General features: G+C 41.3%; 1 protein-coding gene across 1 annotated transcript; it reads right to left on the minus strand.

Moving 5' to 3' along the window:
- Positions 1-9,708: 9,708 nt before the first annotated feature.
- LOC149452503 (olfactory receptor 10A7-like) lies at positions 9,709-10,644 on the minus strand. Its single transcript, XM_089689170.1, has one exon. The coding sequence runs from the start codon at positions 10,642-10,644 to the stop codon at positions 9,709-9,711; it is 936 nt and encodes a 311-aa protein (XP_089545296.1).
- Positions 10,645-25,524: the final 14,880 nt, after the last annotated feature.

Below are 25,524 nucleotides of genomic sequence, written 5' to 3' on the forward strand. Positions count from 1 at the left end.
TTTTAAGATGCCTCTATTTTTACATTGATAAAATCAGTGTATACTGTAACTTCTCAACGCCCCATGAATTTTGCCTATGATTTCTTTATTTAAAATAATAGTAGATTATTGCAATTACATTTTGTTAGTTGTGTATTTTGTTTGTATTTTTTTCTTTAAGTTTTAAATGTAAGTGATCCCCTTTATTGGGTACCTTAAGTTAATAAATATGCAACCTTTCAGGGTGCCTCAGTTTCTTTCATCAGGCTGTATACAATCCAAAAAATGGTTCTGAATCCCACAGAATATGAATATTTAAAAATAATTAGAAAATATGCCACTTTTTCTTGAGACACTTGAGTGGTAAACACATAAAGATTAAAACCAGGGCTCAGATGACCTGACGAAGGGGTGTGCCCCGAAACATTCCACATGGAAGAGAAATATATTTCCAATATATTTAGAAAAAAAAATATATAGTATGTGACATATATTTACAATATATTGGCCTATGCTAATATATTTTAAAATGTTTTCTAAAAATGTAAATCTAAATATACTTTCTAAAGGCATATATTTAAAATATATTTTTTTAAATATATTCTTCAGATTTATTTTAACATAGAAAAAAGTAATTTTCGCATATATTTTTACATATATGTGTTCCAAAATATATTCCTACATTCCAAAAATGTAGATTAAATGTATTTTCAAAGACATATATTTGAAAATGTATTTTTAAAAATAGTTTTGATATATTTTTTAATATATAAAAAAAATGGGATGTAGTCATCACAGAATGCAGCTTTGTAATTTCCTCTTGTGCATGTGAGACCTTCAGCCTGTCTACCCTTACTTCGGACACCTGTCTGAGCTTTATGCCAGGACCGTGATGACAAATCTGGCCCGACTCTCATGCATGCCCCCACTCTATTGGTCCTCAGTGTGAGCTTCCAATTCCACTGACCGAGTGTATATTCCTCCCTGCCCACATACAGCTTCCTTCAACAGGCTTCCTACCAGTCCTCTTCTGGTCCGACGAGAGCGTCATCCAAGGCCTCCCCTTTGACTGGATTCTAGTGGGGCTATTGCTGTGTACTCCATTCACATCATAGGAGACAAAGTGAATACAGATCCCCCCTCTGGAACCAGGGCAATGAGCCATCCTTTATCCTAGACTCCATCTAGGTGTATACAGTATTTGTTGCTTCTTTGTACAAGTAATTTATTGACTTTGATTGAATTTTTTATGGATACATAATAAATGTGATTTTACAATATTTTCAATACCTGGCATACATCATCTTTTTTGATTGTATTCCCGTCTCTGGACAATCATGTGCCATTGTAGATTTATATGTATTTATTTACAGGCTCTCTATGACAGTTTGTGACCTGAGTGGTAAAGGCTCTTGTATGAGGACTGTACTGCATGTAAGGAAAAGTGGACATACCTGTTTTATTAACTTACATAGGCTGTTAACATTTCCCATGTTGGTAGAGTAACTTTTCCTCTATAGTAACTCTTACTCTTCTTGTTTTTCATTGCAGGTAAATAATGGATTCCAAGCAAAAGCAAAGTGTCATCATTGAGTTATTGATGAAGGAGGGGCACAGGCTGTCTGAGATGACAGAGATGACACCATTGACAAGAGTCACCAATGGCAAGACATTGCCCTTGTCATTGGTATCATCTCCATAAACATTCTGTAGCCTTCTTTGGCTATTGCAGAATATATATATATATATATATATATTTTTTTTTTTTTTTATTTTTTTTTTAATGTCTACAGGTAAACTTTGATTTAAAGGCTTATTTTTTTAAAGACAAAATAACAAACATATCAATGCTAACCTACTGTATGCAGTTATTCTGCACAGCCTGGATCCTCCTCTCCCTGGATCCAATGCAGACTCTTCTTGCCCCTCCCTCTGCTGGGTGTACCCACAGCGAGCAGCTTGCTATGGGGCACCCGCGGCTCTGTGTGTCCATTCACGCACAGAGCCGTGGCTCAGCCACACCCCCTCTTCTCGTTGGCTCACTGCAAATTTCATACCGTTTTTATAAAAAATATCTTTTGAATTGTTGACATTTATCATACAAGTAAATTTTGCCGTTAAAGTTCCACCAAAAAAGAGGACTCCCCCCCCCCTTGTACTTGTTAGGGATGTTGGCACTTTGTGTATTATATCCCTTCCTCTCTCTAAGCACTAAAACAGAGTGCACCTAACGACCCACATTATATACCTTACATTTGTCACACCTCATAATCCAATAGATAAAATAAAAGTTAGGAATATACTAGTTAGGCCTGTTATCCTTGATTAAAACTGTCTTGCTGCCAATCGGTTTTACATTACTGCATTATCTGTGGACTTACCTTTTAATAAAGCACCTGCTTATGCAGTTTGTCTCTAGTACCTGCCCAATTGTCCTTGAATAAAACTGTCCTGCTACTGCCGGCTAACACTGTTGTATCCTCTGCATTATATTAACTTGTTTAGTAAGGTCCCATTTTTTTGTCTCTAGTTAATTTAGGCCTAGCCCTACTAGTACAATTGTCCTGCTGCTGGCCACTTTTGCACTGCTCTGTCATCTGAGGTCTCTTAATCGTGTAGTAAAATATCTGCCTGTGCTCTTTTTCTCTACTAAATTTCAGCCAATTCTCCCTCATTACAAATTCCTTGCTGCTGGTAAATTTTACACTGCTGTATTATCTGCAAATTGCAATTCTTAATGAGAGCTTGAGAAAAATTTGGAAAACAGCAAGAGAAACAATAAACAGCCACAGCAAAATATTGGCCATTTTCTATCTACCAGTGAAAAGTGGGCCAAAGTGGTTCTTTTACTGTTTAATGAAAAAAGATGCGTTACTGCTAAAAGTACCTTGGGAAAAAAAAGCTTTTTTTTTTTTAAAGGAAATTAATCAGATTTGAGTGCTGCTGTATGTAAGTCAGCTAATTAACAAAAATAATAAATTCCACAGGCAATTATGTACTGTACTGCCATTATACGCTGTCGCTAAAGCTGTAAAAACATAATGTAAAGTGGTTGTAGACGTCTGAAATGAAAAATGAAAAAAAACATATGCTTCTACAGTGTGTACTTGCCTCAATGCAAAACGCTTTCTTACTGCTGTCTCCTTCCTCTGCTATCTGCAACAGTTACTGGTGATAGGTTATGCTGACTCCAAATGACCTTGGGGACTGGGGGAGGGGGCTTCAGTACACTGTTTATGTTTAACTATGAAAATGTGTAGAGAAGGGTGTGACCATTACCTCCACTCAGGTCTCAGAGTACACTCAGCTTCACAATCTGTGCTGCACAGTGTGTGACATCAGATTTCTACCCCTGTCTTATGGAGCTCAAAAACACTATGAAAATTCTGGACTTTGAACTGATGTAGGGTACAGAGGGCTGCAGCTTAACAGGTATTGTTTGGTGCAACTATTTGTCAAATGCATATTATTAAAAAAATACACTGAAATACATTTTAGTGCTCACAAACACAACATTATAACCAATTTTTTTGGTAAAGTTTTTAGGAGATGGGGTGGCATCAATTAAATACATACCAAACATGCCATGCCATAAAATGTTGTGCATCCGTGAAATGCTAAAAAAACGATGCTTAAAAAAGCCTTTACAGGATGTCGGTTTATAGTTAACCATTAATTATGGCCCGGGAATTATTGCTCTCAGTCTGATGTTTGTGGCAATATCTCACATATGTGGTACCATTGATGTTTATATACAAATGTGCGCCATAAGTGGGTTTTCATTCATGTGGGTGCGCAAGGTGACCAAATTCCATTTACATTGTTTCTTATTAAAATGTATTTTTCACTTTTTTTGTTTCAGTTATATCAATTATATCAATATAACAAGGCCCTTATATGACAGCGTGGACAAGTAACAGGTCCTCCTTATGGAGACATCAGGGATCCATTGGACCCCCAATGTCTGCCCTACTCTCCACTACAGCTAATTAAGCAATCTAATGACAGCTCTGAACCCATAAGTGGCTAAATGCTCAGGATCATTGATCACAGAGGAGATTGAGGAATGGATTTTTCCAGATCTCCTTCTGCTTCACATCCTTAAGCAGTTTTTCACTGTCCTGGGCTCTCTTGTTCCTCCAGCGGCAAGGTGGTGACAGGGTGGGAGGGGGAAGCACACTTACACTGCAGTAAAAGAGATTGAGCAGCTCTAGACCCACCCAGATCAATTATAGTGGAAAGCCAAGAGTTGGTTGAAAATAATGGTGCAATGCGGCTGTGGGTGGTTGTGGAAATCAATAAACCTTTGTTCATCTTTGGGAATATGAAAAAAATCACAATGAGCCAAATCAGGTTAGATGGGGAAGCACCGTGATATGCTTTTCAGCCAAAAAATCTGTGACAGCCAAAGCACTATGACTCAAGCTTCCTCCAGGCCAGTGGCCAAGCGTTGTATTGATGAAAGATACAAGGTGAGCCGATCTCAGGATGCACATAAGCTTTTTGTCTCAAGCGACCAAGAAAGGTAAAATCTTTAATTCACAGGTTGACCAGTAGGTACTCATACAAATTCCTTAAGGACAATTCCACATGAACACAAAAATATGACCATTAATCTGACATTTGAATTACTCATTCAAGCTTTCTTGGGGAAATGTGGAGGTGTGCCATTCTTCATCTCAGGATCGTACTCACCCAGGATTCATGTCCCATGATTACGTGATTCAAAAAATTAGGCTTTCTTTTCAAATGGACCAGCAGGTCTTGGCAAACAAGTTGACGGTGTTCTTTCTGATCAGGTGACAAGTACTTTGGAGCAAATTTTGCACACACTTTTCTCATGTTCAAATCCTGGGTCACGATTTTATGAACAATTGACTTGGCAATTTCTGTTTCCTCTGGAATCATTCTGATAGTGAGCCATTGGTCACAGTTAAGAACAGACTTCACTGCATCCACATTCTGTTATATTTTTGATCAAGAGGGGCATCCTGATCATTGTTCATCTTCAACACCTTCTCGTCCTACCTTGAAGGCCTTGTGCCAGATGATAGTACAGCTTCTTCATAAGTTTTCCTCCCCGTTTCCAAAGTTTCAGATGCACATTTACTCAGTTTCACACAACATTCCATTGTGTATCTCCATTCCAAATGTGCTTGCATTTATCTTAATATGAGGCACTTGAACAATGTGTCACAAAAAAGAATGAATTGGCTTTGACAGGACTGTAATGCAACTGATCAGTGTTCTAACGTATACCTGGCACCCCAACACAAGTGACCTTGGCCAGCTTCTCCCTTTACAAAGCCCTTCTCAAGCATAGGAACTTCATTTGCATTATATTCTGAACAGACCTTATACATATCTTTGAGGGCAACATTGAAAGTACACAAATCCATTAACCACTTGCTGTGGATATTCACTCCTGCTGTATGGTAAAGATTTTTTGCATTGCTTCATATCTCCTAAGACAATGAGCAACATCCTATGCAATTTTGTGGACAGTGGCAGTATTTAAAAAGGGATAATATATACAGTACTTTGTGCAAATGTTTTAGGCAGGTGTGAAGAAATGCTGTAATGTAAGAATGCTTTTAAAGATATATATTTTAATTGTTTATTTTTTATCAGTTTAGAAAAAGAAAAGTGAGCAAAAAGAAGAAAAATCAAAATCAAATCAATATTTGGTGTGACTACCCTTTGCCATCAATTATTCTAGGTGCACACAGTACTTGCGCACACAGTTTTTGAAGAAATTCAGCAAGTAGGTTATTCCAAACAACTTGGATAACTAAGCATAGATATTCTCTGGATGGAGGCTACCTTAACTCCTTCTGTCTCTTCATGTAATTCCAGACAGACTCCATGATGGTGAGATTAGGGCTTTGTGGGGGCCAAACCATGACTTCCAGGACTTCCTGTTCTTCTTTATGCTGAAGATGGTTCCTAATGACATTGGCTGTATGTTTGGGGTCGTGGTTCTGCTGCAGAATAAATTTGGCAGGCAGACACATATCCATTTTTCCATACCATCAGCGAGGCATGTGATTAGCCCTAAATTTATTCTGCAGCAGCACTACAACTCCAAACATACATCCAACGTCATTAAGAACTATCTTAAGTGTAAAGAAGAATAACACAACCAAACACAGGGAGAATACACCATTTCCCTACAGATAAGGTCCTGGAGGAACTGGACCCAAACCTCAGCGCTCCAAGATAGCAGTGCCTTCTAGTTAGCTCCTACCCTGTAAATAAAATCAGAATATTTCTAGAAGGTGTATTGGTGTGCTTAAATCATTAAAGTGGTTGTAAAGGCTGAAGGTTTTTATCTTAATGCATTCTATGTGCTGCTCCCCCCACCTTCTGTGTGCTGCTCCCCCCACAGCCTCCCCCCCGATACTCACCTGAACCCCCTCTCAATCCAGCAATGCGCACGAGAGCCTAAGCTGTCTAAGGACTGCCTTTACTGATTGGCTAAGACAGCAGTAGGTGTCAATCACAACCAGTGAGCCAGAGAGAGAGAGAGGGGAGGGGCCAAGCTGTGACTCTATGTGTCTTATGGATGCATGGAGCTGAGCTTTGGAGCAAGCACACACCAGTGCCCCCATAGTGAGCTGCTTGCTATTGGGAGGACTGGTCAAGGGGGAGGAGCCAGGAGCACCAGCAGGGGACCCACAAAGAGGAGAATTGGGGTTACCCTATAAAAAAACTATTGAATACAGCAGGTTAGTATGCCATGTTCGTTATTCTTTTTTTAAAGCTGAAACTTTAATACCACTTTAAATGTTGGTAAGCAGCCATCATACAAGGCGTCTTGATTTTCAAAACATCTGAAGGTGGTTCACCATCAAGGCATGAGATAATCCTTCATTATTTCCCTGAACATAAAAATGTAATAAGCAATAGTTTAAAAGTATCAAATAAAATTAAAAATCACATTTATTATTGACAGTAATATGTTTCATCCCACATTACGTATTTTAAAGAGAAGAGGTGAGGGAAGAAAAAGTGCAAACGCCATAGTGCAGTGTCACCACATAAAACTTTTATTAATCATCAGTAGTTCTACTCTCAAGGTAAAATATCAGGTATAAAGGGCCCCAGAATGATGTCACCACTGGAGTATGCGCAGTAGCAGGACGCGTTTCAAGGAGACTTCCCCCTCCCTCTTCTTAAAATGCATACTGCTACTGCACATACCCCAGCAGTGACATCATTTGGGGGCTGGTCTGGTTGGAGCTTTCCTGCCGCTACACCAGGCTTGGCATATGACAGCGATCCGGATTCTGTTCATAGATTCCTCTCCACATCCATGGTCAGGGCACCTGGAGGCATCACAGCTGATCCATCTCCCTCCACCACAGTGCTCTTTTTCGTGATTTTTATACCCTGCGAGTAGAACTATTGATTATTTCTATAAAGGTTTCAGCGGTGACACTGCATGATGGGGTTTGCGCTGTTTGTCCCCTCTCCGCTTGTCTTTGATATGTAGATGGAGCTCCCTCTCCATATAAACAGCAGGATACCATTATCAATTTCATCAGTTCATGTCTAGTTCATGGTCTACCCACTCTTTTATGCTTTTTTAAAATTCACATTTAATTTTTTCAAATGTTCTTAACAAACATGTAAATAAAAACAAATAAATTTAAATAAAAATTAGTTTGACTAGTAAATCAATAGCATCAACAGGACATTTAGTTTATTATCATCCAGTTTTCCAAATATATTCCAGGGCAACTGGTACACTGTACTTTTAGGGGTATACTGTATAAAGAGTTATCTAAGGCAGACCAGCCAACTCCACAGACATTCCCACTTTTTATTAGATCTTAGATTGGAACATGGTACATCTATCCATTTTTTCCAGAATTTTTCAAACTTCTGATCTTAAGTATATTTCTTAAACATTATGTATTTATCTATTTCCCGAATTCAGTCCCCAACGATAGGAGGGTTAGGTGAAACCCAATGAGAAGATATTAACTTACGAGCCATTGAGAGCGATCTTACAATGGCCACTGCCTTTATGTGTTTGGTTGCATCTATTGTGTCATACATCTGTGATTACTGTTCAGCACACATATACAGTACATATATAATATATATATAAAGAAAATGCAGCGCTGTGTGATGTTACTATATTGCGGGCAGATATAAATAATAAATGAAACCAAAGCAAATGAATAAATAAATCAATAAATAAATAAATCACAGTCCAGTAATGGTGCTCGCTGATTCCCAGTGCAAAAGTTAGAAATGCGCACTAACCAGAAACGTATTAATAATACGCATGTGTATATGATATCATGGAGATTCCCCTCTCTTTTCTGGTCTGGTAATGGGCAGAAGCTGAAGATAGTAGAGATGAAGCGCCCTCGTGTGACGAAATGGAGGTCCAGCAGGTCACAGAAATCCTTACAGAAGTGTGTGAAGTGGAAAATTCCTCCTCTCAAAGGCTGGTGCAGGGATCAATCTGGGTCTGCAAAAGCTGAAAAGGCTCATCGCAGAAGACACAGGAAAGAACCCATAGTGTAGTAGGTTGATGAAAATAATTTTATTCAAGAAAAACAGGAGTGTTTAGAAAAAACTCACAATGGTGCCAGGTTTAATCAAATGACTGACCCTTTAAGATTAATGATGGCCGCCGGGCCTCCATGTGGCACCGGCGGAGTAGTGTCAATGGCGTCCTGGGCTCCACCTGACGCGTTTCGTGCGCACGCACTTCTTCAGAGGTAGAGCTGAGGATATATAATATACTATACTCTGGAGAACACTTTAGAATTTTGAGCAATAGTGATCTCTGTATTTGAGTTGAGCGCAGTGCTTGGGCTTTAGGTATTTTGTTTTAGATTTAATTTAAAGAAACACTGTTACTTTTCCCATTAAGACTAAAATGACAGTGTCTGAAAATAGCCTACATTAGGAACCTATATGTTCCAAGCCACCTTCCCATGCTGCCTTCCTGATAAAGGAACACCAAAGGAACAAGGCTTTCAGGTACAGTAAGAAGGACCACATGGCTTTCCCTGTGCTACAGTGTCCAATCACACTGTCAAGGGGGTGGGGAGTAAAACCCCTCCCTTGTCTAAGCTCCGGCACCAGCTGACACCTAAGCTTAAAGTGGTTTTCCAGCCTTCTGCAAAAAAAATTAAAACCTGTAGCTACTGAATTTCAAAAAACAGCCACTTACCTGTCCCATGATCTCACCTGTCCCATGGGCTCACCCAAGCCGTTCTTTCAAGCAGTGTCCTGTCCCAGATGCATCTTAACTTCGGTACCCTGCTGTGACAGCTTGTGGCTTCACAGCTGGGTGCCCTCTTCACATGCATGAGTAATGCTGAGCATAGTGAAAGGTCCAGCAGTCTTCTGGGACCTGTCACATGTCCCAGAAGACTGCGGGAAAGGAGGGGAGGGGGGGGAAACATCTGCTTCTGATCGCCTAGGTAATTGGAGTGAAATTGGGAGTGGGTACCTGTCAAAATCGGGTACCCGCTCCCCTCTGCTCTTTAAAAGCTCCCATTTCTTTATCAGGACCTGGGGAGCTGGCCTTAAAGCAGAATTTCCCCTTCTGGATGGAGCTCTGCTTTAAGCTGGACTGCTTCAGCTGGGAGACGGTAAAGGGTCATGGCTCAGTAAGAAAAAACTTGGGGGGGCTATTTGCATTATTACTGTCTCTTTAACAAAAGGTTTCTTTCTACTCTTATATTGCTTCTATTCCTCCCTTTAAATGTTTGTCCTAAAATGTCCAAAGATTTTTCGTATGGTCCTTTTGATTTCATGGTTCCTCAGGCTGTAGATTATGGGATTCATTAGCGGGGTCACCACAATATACAAAAGTGAACTGAATTTGTTCAAGGTTGACGAGGTCGCCATGGCTGAATTTAAAGACACGGTCATCAATGTCCCATAGTATGCACATACAGTGGCCAGGTGAGAGCTACAAGTGGAAAAGGCTTTCCTTCTTCCACTTTTGGAGGACATGTTCAGAATGGTAAACAAAATAGTAAAGTATGTTATGACAGTAAAAGCAAAAGGAAAAAAGACCATTAAAATGGAAATACCAAAGTCAATCTGCAACAAAAGTGATGTGTCTGATGTAGCTAACTCTACTGTCGGGCCAAAATCACAGAAGAAATGATCAATGTTATTTAGTCCACAGAAACGCAATTGGCATACTAAAATAATCTCAGTTGATATAAAAAGGACCAAAACCCAGCATCCTTCAATCATACGGAGGCAAATGTGAGGTCTCATTATAGAAGTATAACGCATCGGATTACAAATAGCTAGACATCGGTCATATGACATTATAGCAATGAAAAAACACTGCACAAACCCAAAAATAAAAATAAAATACATTTGTGCGATGCAGCCTCGGACAGAAATGCTCTTTTCATCCAGTATGATGATATTTAACATCAATGGTACCACAGTGGCGGTCAATAGAACATCTGCAGCTGCTAAATGTTGAAGAAAGACAAACATCGGAATCTTGAGGTGATCACAAGTGCCCACCAAGATAATAATGAGGATGTTACCATTCAGTATAACAATGTAGACTAAGAAGAACACTACGAAGAGAAGAATTTTCACTTCATATAGACCTTGAAATCCAAGAAGTAGGAATTCTGCGACTTCAGTTTGGTTGTCCATACACATTCTCTGAAGAAGATGAAAGGATAGCAATAAACTTCCATATTTCATGAAGAAAATGTTTTTGTGGTACATATGTACTGTTGTTACTAATGTGCTTTTGTAGGCACCTATAAAACAGCTTCCCTTCCGCCCTATAGCAGAAATGCTGCTACAGGGCAGTAGGGGAATGCAAAATCATATAAACAGGTGAAACTCAAAAAATTAGAATATCGTGCAAAAGTTCATTTATTTCAGTAATGCAACTTAAAAGGTGAAACTAATATATGAGATAGACTCATTACATGCAAAGCAAGATAGTTCAAGCCGTGATTTGTCATCATTGTGATGATTATGGCTTACAGCTCATGAAAACCCCAAATCCACAATCTCAGAAAATGAGAATATTGTGAAAAGGTGCAATATTCTCGGCTCAAAGTGTCCCACTCTAATCAGATAATTAAGCCATAACACCTGCAAAGGGTTCCTGAGCCTTTAAATGGTCTCTCAGTCTGGTTCAGTTGAATCACAATCATGGAAAACACTGCCGATCTGATAGTTGTGCAGAAAACCATCATTGACACCCCCCATAAGGAGGGAAAGCCTCAAAAGGTAATTACAAAAGACGTTGGATGTTCCCAAAGTGCTGTATCAAAGCACATTAATAGAAAGTAATGTGGAAGGGAAAAGTGTGGAAAAAAAAGGTGCACAAGCAGCAGGGATGACCGCAGCCTGGAGAGGATTGTCAGGAAAAGGCCATTCAAAAGTGTTGGGGACTTTCGCAAGGAGTGAACTGAGGCTGGAGTCAGTGCATCAAGAGCCACCACACACAGACGGATCCTGGACATGGGCTTCAAATGTTGTATTCCTCTTGTCAAGCCACTCCTGAACAACAAACAACGTCAGAAGCGTCTTACCTGGGCTAAAGAAAAACAGACCTGGTCTGTTGCTCAGTGGTCCAAAGTCCTCTTTTCTGATGAGAGCAACTTTTCCATCTTATTTGGAAACCAAGGACTCAGAGTATGGAGGAAGAATGGAGAGGCCCAAGGACCCCAAGTATGGAGGAAGAATGGAGAGGCCCAAGGACCCCGAGTATGGAGGAAGAATGGAGAGGCCCAAGGACCCCGAGTATGGAGGAAGAATGGAGAGGCACACACTGCAAGATGCTTGAAGTCCAGTGTGAAGTTTCCACAGACTGTGTTGATTTGGGGAGCCATGTCATCTGCTGGTGTTGGTCCACTGTGCTTCATTAAGTCCAGGGTCAGCGCAGCCGTCTACCAGGAGATTTTGGAGCACTTCATGCTTCCTTCCGCAGACGAGCTTTATGGGGATGCTGACTTCATTTTCCAGCAGGACTTGGCACCTGCCCACACTGCCAAAAGCACCAAAACCTGGTTCAATGACCGTGGGATTACTGTGCTTGATTGGCCAGCAAATTCGCCTGACCTGAACCCTATAGAGAATCTATGGGGCATTGCCAAGAGAAAGATGAGAGACATGAGACCGAACAATGCAGAAGAGCTGAAGGCCGCTACTTTTTAAAGGTCCGATATTGTTCTATGTACAATCCTTGTTTTATTGATTGCATGGAATATTCTCATTTTCTGATATTGTGGATTTGGGGTTTTCATGAGCTGTAAGCCATAATCATCACAATGATGACAAATCACGGCTTGAACTATCTTGCTTTGCATGTAATGAGTCTATCTCATATATTAGTTTCACCTTTTAAGTTGCATTACTGAAATAAATGAACTTTTGCACGATATTCTAATTTTTCGAGTTTCACCTGTATATACGTGATTTTGCAGTTCGGGTATCGGGCAAGCGTGAGCCTCGTGCGCGCACTACCCGCCCCACCATTCGTGGCCTCAGCTGTCAATCGCCGGGTCCCAGTGATTGTCAAGTATTACCGACGGGGGAGAGAACTGTATGTAAACAATACAGTTCTCTCCCGTCAGCTCCTTCACACTGCTTTATATGGCTCTGCACAGCAGACCAATACAAAGCAGTGTGCTTACAGTGAACCACACATACAGCACGTAATGTGAAACAGCACACAGTTAACCCTTTGATCTTTCTAGATGTTAACCCCTTCCTGCCCATTGCCATTAGTACAGTGTCAGTGCTTTTTATCAGCACTGACCACTGTATTGGTGTCACAGGGGATGTCATTGACACCAAGTCAGTTCCCACCAAGTGTCAGAATGTCCACCACAGTCCGGCTGTCCCACTATAAGTCGCTGATCACCGCCATTACTAGTAAAAAAAAGAAAATAAATTCCAGTATATATACTGCTATTTGTAAACGATATAACTTTCACATAAACAAATTAATTTACATGTATTGGAATTTTTTTTTATCAAAGACATGTAGCAGAATACATTTTGGCCTAAATTTATGACAAAATTAGATTTTTTTTATTGGACATGTTTAATAGCAAAAAGTCAAAAATATAGTTTTTTCCTCAAAATTGTCAATCATTTGTTTATAGTGCAAAAAATAAAAAACACAGAGGCGATCATCTCTAATCTCTATTTTGTGAGAAAAAAAGGATGTGAATTTCATTTTGGTGCAGCGTTGCATGACTGCGCAATTGTCAAAGTAACGCAGTGCGTTAAACTCCAAAAATGGCCTGGTCAGGAAGGGGGGGGGGGGACTATGGAAAGCAAAGCATTGCAAGCTAGGTTTGTCAAAAATTATAAATAAATGAATGTATGGATTATTGAAATACTGTATTTGTAATTAGAGACATTAATGAAAGTAGCTGAACACGACGGACACAGTTAATACAGTTATTTTACCATAAATTTACCAATAAAAAATAAAGTAGATCCGATACCATTTGACAGAATGGCTTTTCTTGACGGACTTCTGTGCACAGGTTAATACATTTTTCCTCTCGTGCTCACAGAAATTGGGAACATGGTTGCACATGCACATTGGTGCTTGTACCCATGCAAATACTTGCGCTCGCAGGAGCACACATGCACTTGTGACACATGATGGCACCAAATGGCCTATTTAAACTGGACTAGTGCTCAGGATCAGTGCTGCTTTGACTTCACCCTGCTGTGTTTCCAGTGATCCTGTATCCTGATTCTACAGTTGTTGACCCGGATTGTTCTGACTACCCCCTGAACTCTGCCTGCACTGACCTCGGCTTGTTCTCCGACCTACGCTTCTGTCTTTTTCATTTCTTCTGCTCCACTCATCAGGCTTTTACCTAGACCACACTTCTGCCGGTGCCCTGTACCTGATCCATCCTGCTGGTAGATGACCCGGCTTGTTCAATTCTGCTACTTGCCTGCTGCCACTGGTACCTGCCAACCACTCTGCTGACTCTGCCAATCTACAGTCTGCTACCAGTCACTGTCTCATCTGTCTGCTGTTGCCAGTACCAGTGTTTTATAGTCTACTGTCTAGAAGCCTGCTGGTCTGCCTGCCTTACTGAAGACCCCTAACGTACAATATCACCCATCCAGCATGGATCCTGAGAGGTAGCAGAGACATGGAGCAGTGTATGGCTAGATGATGTATCTACATACACAGCCTTCATTGCATTCAGCATACAGAGGAGGGAGCCCTTGATCCAGGCGGTTCACCCATATCCTAAAGAAGTCCTCTGAGCCCAGCTGATTATTGCTTGATGACAACCTTTTCCTTTCCCGCTGTGTGACACCTTGATTGATTGATATACCATGCGCATTTACTATGCGTGGTCGGTGAGTGCGCATTTCTGTTATTTCCTTGATCACAAGCCTTTATGAGATATCTACAGCTGTGGAAGTGCTCATTTGTCACCACTTACAAGTTGACTTATTGCGTGAACTTTTGGGCAAACTTTTGGACGAGTTTCTAAGTTTGACGATTATTTATTTAGCGCTGCACTCTATATTTTACCATTTGAAGGACGTGAGGTGATTGTGATTTCCTCCAGTGCTTTAGCTGCTTACTATTCTATTTATTTTAATTTATTTATTTGTATTTGAGGAGCGCTCGCTTCATTCTTTTGTATCTAGCATGGACACCTGCTCTGTTGCTACCAAGGCTTACAGTGACTCCTGGCCTTCTGCTTACACTACCAAAGGCCCCAGGCAGGGGCGGACTGACAACTCATGGGGCCCCTGGGCAATAGGGGATCATGGGGCCCCTATGTCCTTGCCCAAACTAAAAAAAGTCTATGAAAAAGGTACCAGGGGCATCTCATGGGCCCTCGGGCAGTGCCCGAGTTTCCAAATGGTCAGTCCGCCCCTGGCCCAGGTCAGAGGTGTAAGAGAGGCTTTGCTCATCATATCAGGCCCTGCTACCAGGTACCATTATTAAAAGAGATGTGATGAAATGAATTATGAACATTGGTGACCATGGGCTCAAAAGAAAAAAAATATTAAAATTAAAGTTCACCTTCAGCAACATTAAAAAAACCCTATGAAATTCCTTATTCCCACAATACTGTAAACCAATGCTTCTACTTTTACAAATGCTGCACCTGCTTCCATTACACATATAGCTATGGACAGGCCTCTCCATAAAAAAACATTTTTGCCTCCCAATGTCCATTTGACCTGCCACCATTTTTAGGACACTACAGTTGTGTGCCCCCTTGCAGCCATTCCGGGCTTTGCAAACTGCATGCATGAGCATTGAGCTCTCTTTTTCCCTAGCTATAGGAGCTTAGCTCAGCAGAGGAGGCCAGGATATCAGGAGTTAGTTCACCTTTTCATTATTTGTGAGAAGGTGAGCTTACCTCTTACAGAGTTCTTAAGGGGCCCAGCCAGTACAGTCTACAGTATGACAGGAAAGAGAATCAGAGATTGACAGACCTTAAGAAGACTGCTTCCTGAAGACATCCCATGATGAAACGCGTAGAGGCGGTACTTCCAGTCCATTACATCACATCCGGTGACATTGCTTCTGATACTAGGATAAGCTCCAATACCAGGGGAGCATCAGCAGTTCCAAACGTTAGTTTGGCTGGTCATACTGAGTGCCGAATGAAGCACTATTAATGTAAGTGGATACTATGAATTTTAATCACATCTTTTATAATAAATTTGTTGTTCAATGATATTTCCTTCTTCAGATTTCTATCCCTCTGTCTGAGTGTTAAGGTGTAAACATGCATAGCCTATGCGCATATTGACCTTCTTAGATTTATAAGTCGTTAACTGTGACTGGTGAGATATTACCACCTAAGGGGCACTGTGAATCACGGGACACAGATGTGTGAATTAACGTGGCACATTGTAAAAGTGGAGCACTTTTTAAGACTTTAAGATTTTGAACACTGTCATTGGATCACATGTACACTATATATTTTTGAAGTGATTCACTTGCGTGAACACTCTTTTTATGGACTATCATTGTTTGATGTTTGGTATTTAAATATAGCATTGTGGCACTTTGGGATCACATTATATTTGCATTTGAAGGGTATATGAAGAGTGGGCAAATCCAACACAACAAACACTTTGCTCCTGCGCTAGGAAAGGACTCAGTAGACCCAATAGGAATGTTCTGGAATTTTCTGGAATATGAACTGCTTGCTGCCCTCAACAGACCGGGGTGGTCCAATGGAACCCTGGATGACCAACTGGCTAATGTGTTTTGAGGACACAACCTCTTGGTTGGCTCTGAGAAAGAGGTTGTGTCCTCGAAACGTGTTAGCCAGTTGGTCATCCAGGGTTCCATCGTATGGACTCAGATGTTGTTTGGATTATACATCTTGTTCAGTTTGACATGCCTGTGTTATTATGTCCATTGTGAGTATGATACCTATTTTGTTTCTTCAATAAATTATTTTAAACGATAATGCACTAGGTCGGTGCGCCCTTTTTCTGTTTCTCCATTTATATGAAGAGTGGGCACATGTTGTATGATTAGTTTGCACAGTAAAAAATGTTTTGATTAGTTTGTACTTGTAGTTACCACTTTTCTATTTTTGATATTAGACCTTGAGAAGGATCTAGAAGATATTGAGGCTCAGCTTTGTGTTAAAGTCCAGTGTACTCAGGGTTGGCCTGATTTGCACCTCACTCTCTTTCCCAGATTACATGCCCAATAAACTTTTTTTCTCTTATACAATCTACTAAAATGACTTATGGCCATCATTGTATGCATCCATAGCAATAAACCATACCTGAGATGAATGTTTCTAGGCCTTTAAGTGTTGGAAGGTTGTATGTCTGTGGGTGTTGGAAGGTTGTGTGTCTTTGGGTATCTGGAAGGCTTTATGTCTTTGAGTGGTGGAAAGCTGTGTGTCTGTGGGTATATGGAAGGATGTATGTCTGTGGGTGTCTGGAAGCTGTTATGTCTTTGGGTGTTGGAAGGTTGTATGTCTTTGGGTGTCTAGAAGATTTAATGCCTTTGAGTGGTGAAAAGTTGTGTGTCTGTGGATATATGGAAGGTTGCATGTCTTTGGGAGTTGGAAGGTTTTATGCCTGTGGGTGCTGGAAGGTTGTGTGTTTGTGGGTATCTGGAAGGCTTTATGTCTTTGAGTGGTGGAAAGTTGTATGTCTGTGGGTATATGGAAGGATGTATGTTTTTGGGTGTTGGAAGGTTATGTGTCTGTAGATTTTAGGAGTTTTAATGTCTTTGGGTGTTGGAAGGTTGTGTGTCTGTAGGTTTCTGGATGGTTTTATGTCCTTGAGTGGTGGAAAGTTGTGTGTCTGTGGGTATAGGGAAGGGTGGATGCCTGTGGGTGTTGGAGGGTTGTTTGTCTGTGGGTCTCTGGAAGGTTGTATGTCTTTGGGTGTTGGAAGGTTGTGTGTCTGTGGGTGTCTGGAAGGTTTTATGTCTTTGAGTGGTGGAAAGTTGTGTGTCTGTGGATATATGGAAGGCTGTATGTCTTTGGATGTTGGAATGTTGTGTGTCTGTGGATTTTAGGAGATTTTATGTCTTTGGGTGTTGGAAGGTTGTGTGTTTGTGGGTGTCTGGGAGGTTGTAGGAAGGCATTGGTGAAAAATACAGTGTATGGTGAGAAGTGGGGTGAGGAGAAGAGAGACTGTCAGGTAGGCTGTACTGGGGTCCTGTTATGTAGGTGATTCATATAGCTTAATCCGTTTTTCAAAAAGAAAAACAAAAACATTTTTCTGTAAGGGCTTAAAAGAGTTAGCTGGAGTTATCTTTTATTTGTTTTCTTTTAGTTAAAGTTTATTTAAAACTTAATTTCCATCTAAGACTACCCTGCTAATAGCGTGGTAATACTGCTGTGCTATCTCACTGCAGAACCAACAGAGGTGGCTTTCTCTTAAAGAAGGTGGAAAAATAACAGATCTACTGGCAGGGTCAATAAGTAATAAAACTATGTACCAGGGGATATTCGAAGAGACCAAAAATGCTGTATGAATGCCACTGACAGACTGAATTAAATATGCAAATAATTTTTCTTTTGCCCATAGTTCCTCTTTAAGTGACAATTAATTATAGCCGGTACTTCAGTGAAATCATTATAGAAGTGAATTATACTTACACTAGAGATCCCACAGGGCTTGCCTTCAATGTTATGACCATGGTGTGTTTTCATACAATAGTCTCCAATGTCACAGCCTGGCTGCTTTTATAGAGGAGAGAAGTCCATGTGGATTCAGAATAGGAATGTCATTTCCATGTTTTCCCAGGGGAAATTACAGCAGCAACAACATAAATTTTGCTCTCATCAACACACTGAGTTTATTAATACCACCTCTTGTTTTGTGATTGATCCCCATCAGTACAAATTGTAATAATGTATTTAAAGTGAACCAATAGAGAAATATGACAGGTAATAGTTAAGGTTTTTAAAATTATAAATAAGACAGCTTTAAAGCCTAATTCCAACTTTCATTTAACTTTAAATAGTTAGTTTGGACCAAGCTGGCCCAAACTACTTGTTATCTTCACTAGTACATGCACCCACTGGGTGTATCAGCTCCATACGGTATACAGTGCTGTGTTCCGGTAGTAGGAGGAGGACTTCATGTCTTGTTCCTGGAACAAAATTAAGTTGGGCTGAGTATCATTCAAATATTCATAGGAAGCCTTGTATTTTTATCAGTAAATACAAGGTTTACTTTGGCTGAGATACAGATCTGGGTGGATGATGACACAACCTTCAACTCAGCCAATCAGAGAAAGTCTTGTATTCATTCATGAATATACAAAACCTTCTGTGAATGACGGAACAGCACTTATCCCATGAGTTTTGTTCAGGGAAAGGGACAGTAAGTCCTTATATTGCTGCTGAAGCACAGTGTTGTATACTGTATGTAGCTGATGCTACACAATGTGTATACAGCTCTGACAGGGGGCATATGTATTAGTGAAGGAAATAGTTTGTTTGTACCAGTTAGGCCCAAGAAAACTATTTAAAGTTAGGCTACGTTCACACTAGCGTTGGGTGCAGGCGGCAGAGAGGCGTTTGGGAAGCGTTTTTACTGCTTCCCAAACGCCTCTGCCAATTCTGCACATTACAGCACATGGTGCTGTTCTAACGGGAGCGTTTGCGTCACGTTGCGTCGCGGCAAAACGGACGCCTCTGGTCGAGTCAGGAGGCGTTGAAGCCTCCTATTCTCGTCTATGTTGGCCGGCGTTTGCGGCGCGGTTGCGACGTGGTTGCGGGGCTTTTTGCGGAGCACCACTCAAAGTGCATTATAGGCACTTGTGGGGGGTTATTAATGCTCGGCAAATGCCTAGCAACCACCACTAAACCGCGCATGCGGCGTTTGCTGCGCATTTGCCGAGCGTTAATAAACGCTCCGCAAACGCCGAACCAATGCTTGCCAAACGCTATAGGGGCGTTTGGCAAGCGTTGGTAAAACAGCCAAGTGTGAACGAGCCCTTAAACAAAACCTGAAGCTAGGCCTTAAGCTAAGCTCCAGGAGTTATTTGTATTACATACTTACGTTGGTCCAGCTTGGCATAATGTAAGCATGCCTATTTCTTACCTGATAGAAGATAGAAATAGTCAATGTTAGTACACTGATGTTTTGGGTCCTGCCGAAAAGTTGCCTCATTGCACACTGACCACAGGGGGTCGCTCATTCTGCCTGTCATTCATAGATTGCCTTATATTTTTTCAGTGAATACAAGCTGTTATGATGTCACTAGCCTTTCACTTTACCTCATTCGACCAGAGAAAACCTGGTGTTCATTGAAAAAAATACAAGGTGTTCTATGAAGGGTGTAAGTGGTAAATGGGTATCTCCCCTGAGGCAGGGCAGTGACTGTGTACCCTCCTCCTAAACCATACCAAACCACATGCTCTTAAAATCTGGATGGTAACTTGCCAGGGGGTTGAATGGGACAAGGGCATCTGCCCCACATTTCTAGCCCGGTGGATGGGGGGGTCTGTAGTGGTAGGTTTATTGGAACCTGGAAGTCACCCTTTAAAATAAGGGGGCACAAGATATCTGTTTCCCTATGTGAATAAGGGGTTACATAGTGCACTTTGTTGCTTATTCACAAAATAAAGATAATGTAAATAAACACACACACACGTTTTGACAAAGTATTTTATTAAAAAAAATCCCACTGCCCTTTGACCCCTCTGAGTCTCAGCCCTGCTTTTTTACCAGGTATGTTTGCTAACTTTTTAACCTCAATTTGGCCACTTCGGGACATCCTGGCCTCACACTTTTTTTAGACAGGGCAATCTCCTTTCTGTAGCTGTCGATGCCTTTCTAGAAGAACGTTGATGCCATTCTGGACCTACCTTCAAACAAAGCACTTCTTGACTTCTCATGGTAACCCTGCTCCCTGGACTAGACTGCTTAATGTATTTAAAATACTTTGTGTTAGGAAACAAGAACAGTGACACCTCATATCTTCATTGTACTCCTCACTATTTAGGGAACTTCTAGCTTTCTCAAGTTTCTCCAGTCTGACTTGGGAACAAGACCTGGGCATTCATTTGCTCCCTGGTCCTTAAGGGATGTGGACACCCAGGAGTGTGGTTACAAGATCTACATTCCTTGGTACAGGACTCCTTCTCTCCAGATTACACTTTTTACAATGATTTCCAATCTTTGCTGCTCAGCGTAAGAGGGGGCAATGCTTCATATATGGTGGACATGCTTCAAGATGTAGTCTTTCTGGAAATGGGCATGCAAAGTCTCTATGGCAGTCACCATTGAAACACTTGATTATTCCCCGACGCAGTAACTTCTCCACCACACATTCATTCCAAAAGCTACTTGTTGTAAGTCTCTGGCAATGCTTATGATCAATGTTCCTCCTAGATTGTAAACTCCAAGGAGCAGGGCCCTCAATCCCCTCATGTTTTGCATTGTATTGGTATTGTTCTGTCACATGTTCTGTCCCCCTTTGTAATGTACAGCGCTGAGCGAACTATTGGCGCTTTATAAATACTGTATAATAATAAAAAAAATAATAATAATGCTGCTAGACACTGTAACCCATGCCATTGGTGTTCCGACTAAGTCCCAACAACGAGGGAATGGTTTCAGCAGCTTAATAAGATGTAAAAAGTTGAAGAGTTGACTGTTCCATTTGGTACAGTTGCATTGATTTTAAAACTACTCAACAATATCACAACCTTTGCTCTTAATGATACTTAAGAGCCAGCTTAATGAGCTTACTATGGTCAGCACTCTGGTTAGCAATGGCGATCTAGTAGACAGCATTTGCTTGCAGTGGCATGAGCAATAGATTAACCCCCCTTTTCCTTTTCTCCCCCCACCCTTCCCCCTCCTTTTGTTATCCCTCTTCCACTCTCCCCTTTCTCTTTGCCCTTCTTTTTAGCTGCTCTCTTTTCCCTACATCCTCAGCTCCACCCTGACAAATTGACCTTCTGCCTCTATGAATACTTTTAATAGGATTTTAGACAGGTTACAGCTACTCAGGCCATCTACAAGTTTGTTTTGCTTATGTATGTTATTAATAGTGTATTCGTTGTCATCACTGGCTTATCGATGGACTATACCCACTTGCTTGGTATGCTCATCTCTCTTGACTTATCTGTTTACCTTGATATCTCATGATTGGTTTTTTTTTTTTGTCAAGCTGTGTGAGCTTTGAAGCTGTATAGTTTTCTTTGTTTTCTCAAGAAAAAGATTTATGTAAAAACAAAAATGCCACCGTGTAAATCAATCATCGGTCATGTCCCTCCGTGATGAAGATCCATTGTCAACCATGATGAATGATGTGCAATAAACAGAACACAGCTCCCTCTCCTGGCCATCCAGACTTCATGTTAAGGTAAGGGTCTGGTGTGTATTTTAGGTGGAACCCAAACTGTTTTTGTTGTTTCCTTTTAACCATGTTAAGACCAGGCCTTTTCTGACACTTTTTGTTTACACATAAAAATCTGTATTTTTTGCTAGAAAATTACCTAGAACTCCCAAAATTTATATATATCTATATATATATATATATATATATATATAGATATATATATCTATCTATATATATATTTAAATCAGAGGCCCTAGAGAATAAAATGGTGGGTGTTGCACTTTTTTTTATGTCACACTGTATTTGTGAAACGGTTTTTCAAAAGCAATTTTTTGGAAGAAATACTCTTTTTTAAAATTTTAATGCACAAAAAAAAATATAATACTCAATTGTTTGATAAAATATAAAATACAATATTATGTAAATAGATACAAAACATATCATGCTTTAAAACTGTACATGACCGTCCCGCACAATGGCGAAAAACTACATACATTTTATTATTCACAGGCGGTATTTCAGTTGCCTGTCTCCATGGTTATAGCATTCACACACAAATATATTTCCCATGCAAATCTAGTGCTTGTGCACTAAGTACGTTTGAATTATCTCTGCATTCATCTGTGCTGCTTTTCCAATAATAATGAGGCACTATTCATTACATTGATTGACATACATATACATTGGGAGTGTTTGATGCTGAAGATGGAATAATTGCTGGCATCCCAGTAGAGTAAACTGTGGATTTCAGCTTCTTTTATAGATGCTGAGACTGCTCAACAACCTGAGCATGCACGGTTCAAATTACAGAAAGTAAGAGTTATCAGGGAACTTGATTATGATACATATATTTAAAGCATAGCTCCACCCAAAAAGGGAAGTTCTGCTTTAATGCTTTGTCCCCAGCTCCCTGTTAAGGATTTGCACCTTTTTGGAGTCGGGTGGAGGAGCGGGTACCAAAATTTGACAAGTACCTGCTCCCACTTCAAGTGAGGACCACCTAAGGTGATTGAAAATGGAAGTTATCCTCCCCCCTCCCTCCTAGTAGTCTTCTGGGGCATGTGACAGGTCCCAGAAGACTATGGGGCCATTCACAAAGCACAGGGCTGTCATAGCTGGGTGCCCACATTGAAGATGCCAGTGCCAGGGAGAGAAGATGGCCAGTGAAACCAGCAGTGATGAGGACACCGCTGGACCTAAGGACAGGTAAGGGTCTGTATTTTAAAAGTCAGCAGCTACAGTTTTTGAAGACAGTTTTTGAAGACCTTTCCCCTTTGCCTACAATTCATATTAGCATGCATCTGTAGTACTACCCCAGAAGGAGCCGCTGGATAGGATTGGTCCCCTGCTCTTCGCCTCAATCTGAATTTAACTGCTTTAAGCATTTTTACTGAATGAAATAGATTCATTCACTGTGTGATTAGCTGTGATTGGCCACAGTTAATCACATGGTACAGATGGGTTGTGATTGACCCTGTTCCATGTGATCACTAAGACCAATCACAGCCAGCAACACAATTGTACACAATGAATGGCATGCATTGAAGGCATTCATTGTCTACAATTGCCATGTGATCTGCTGTGATTGGTCACAGCGATCACATGGTACTGGCTGCAGGCCGGTAAACTGACAGATCACGCTGGAGCGTGGCCCACTGAGCCCACGTGAGGCATGTTCTGGGGAGGACATCAGATGATGTTCTTCCAAAACAATAGGGCTCCTGTCTGGCTGTCATTTTGCAATGGTCAGGACAGGAAGCGGTTAAAGTAGAATTCCAGGATACCACCTAACTAGACTTAAGACGTCTTCCTTCCCCCTCCTAAGACCTATGCTGACTAACCTGTGTAAAAAAATGTATATATACTTACTTATTTTCATGATATGTAGTAATAAGAAAAGAACCTCCTGTAATGTTCTCACTGGGAGAGATGTAAACAAAGTTTGTACACAGTCATTGGGACCCATTTAGAGAGACCCAGTCATGTTCCCTACTTGGATGTGGGTTGAAGCCTTCCCTGGTTGATATAAATGATGTGGGAGGAGCCAGAGTTTATTGAGTTGATCACCTGGCACTTGCTGGACTTTCTTGGGCGCTCTGAAGCCTTCTTCACAACAATTGAACCTCTCTCCTTGAAGTTCTTGATGATTTGATGGTTGATTTAGGTGCAATCTTAGTAGCAGCCAGGGGCGGACTGATCATTTGGAAACTTGGGCACTGCCCAAGGGCCCAGGGTCAGTAGGGGGCCCCATGAGATTCCCCTGGTACCTTTTTCATAGGCTTTTTTGAGTTTGGGCAAGGACACAGGGGCCCCATGGTCCCCTATCGCCCGGGGGCCCTATGAGTTGTCAGTCCACCCCTGGTAGCAGCAATATCCTTGCCTGTGAATCCATTTTTGTGCAAAGCAATGATGACTGCACGTGTTTCCTTGCAGGTAAATTAATATTTGTCACATCAGAAAAAAACAGCGCAAAACCAAAGTCTTCAAATATATATTATATGAGTGAACAAACAAAAAAATCAAAAAATCAAATGTCCATGTGCAGAAAAGTCCTTATTCCCATTGAGTTCAGTATATAAAATATGCTTCCACCTTCCACCACGCGAAAAAATAATATCAACCGCAGGGGCGGACTGACAACTCATGGGGCCCCTGGGCAATAGGGGATCATGGGGCCCCTGTGTCCTTGCCCAAACTCAAAAAAGCCTATCAAAAAGGTACCAGGGGCATCTCATGGGGCCCCCTACTGACCCCGGGCCCTCGGGCAGTGCCCGAGTTTCCAAATAGTCAGTCCGCCCCTGATCAACCGCACTCACCAGATAGAGGTGAGTAATGAGCCTTATAGGATATAAGGGATCCTATACCCCCTTTAAACAAGATCAAATCTTCTTTATCACCCTTTCTGGGTATAATAATCGCCTCCACTTTATTCCTCCATAGTGCAGAGAAAAAGAAACTACATAGTGTAATACTGCCACAGTCACATTAAGAATTAAGAACGCCCTGTGGGTGGGGCGAAACGCGTTGACGCACCTCCGGTCCGCCGTTATTCTGGTTCACGTCACTTACGGTGTCTGGAACGCACGCCGAGGGGTGCGCTCCAGGCGGCCATCTTAGGGGTGGAAGGCTGTTCATCCTCTGCAGTCCAATAGAAGCGTGAGATCCCTAATTTTTTTACTGTGGAACTTGGATACTTTTAAGCCATCTAGGCTATTAAACAAGGCTTTTGATTATATTTTACCATGTGAGTGGCCTGAATTTATATTTTTTATTTTAATGTGAATGTGGCAGTATTACACTATGTAGTTTCTTTTTCTCTGCACTATGGAGAAATAAAGTGGAGGCGATTATTATACCCAGAAAGGGTGAAAAAGAAGATTTGATCTTGTTTAACTAGTTGCCGACCGCAGATAGCCGAATGACGGCTGCACTGCGGCCGGCCAGTTCTGAGTGGACGTCATATGACGTCCTCCCAGAACTTGCTCTCCTGCGCGCCCCAGGGGGCGCGCACCCGGCGATCTCCGTGATCGCTGTGTCCTACGGACACAGCTGATCACGTGATGTGGTAAAAGGCCAATCACAGCGGCCTTTTACCACGTGATCAGCGGTGTCCAATGACACGCTGATCAGAGGGAAATGCAAGTGCCGGTTCTCGGCTGCACTTTCCTCACGCTGTCAGATCGTGAGGAAAGTACTGCCGAGAACCGGCAGTTGTCAGAGCGGGGATCGGCACC

This window comes from Staurois parvus, unplaced genomic scaffold, assembly GCF_062004578.1.
Source record: "Staurois parvus isolate SC_StPar_1 unplaced genomic scaffold, SC_StPar_1.0 ptg000470l, whole genome shotgun sequence".
NCBI lineage: Eukaryota > Metazoa > Chordata > Amphibia > Anura > Ranidae > Staurois > Staurois parvus.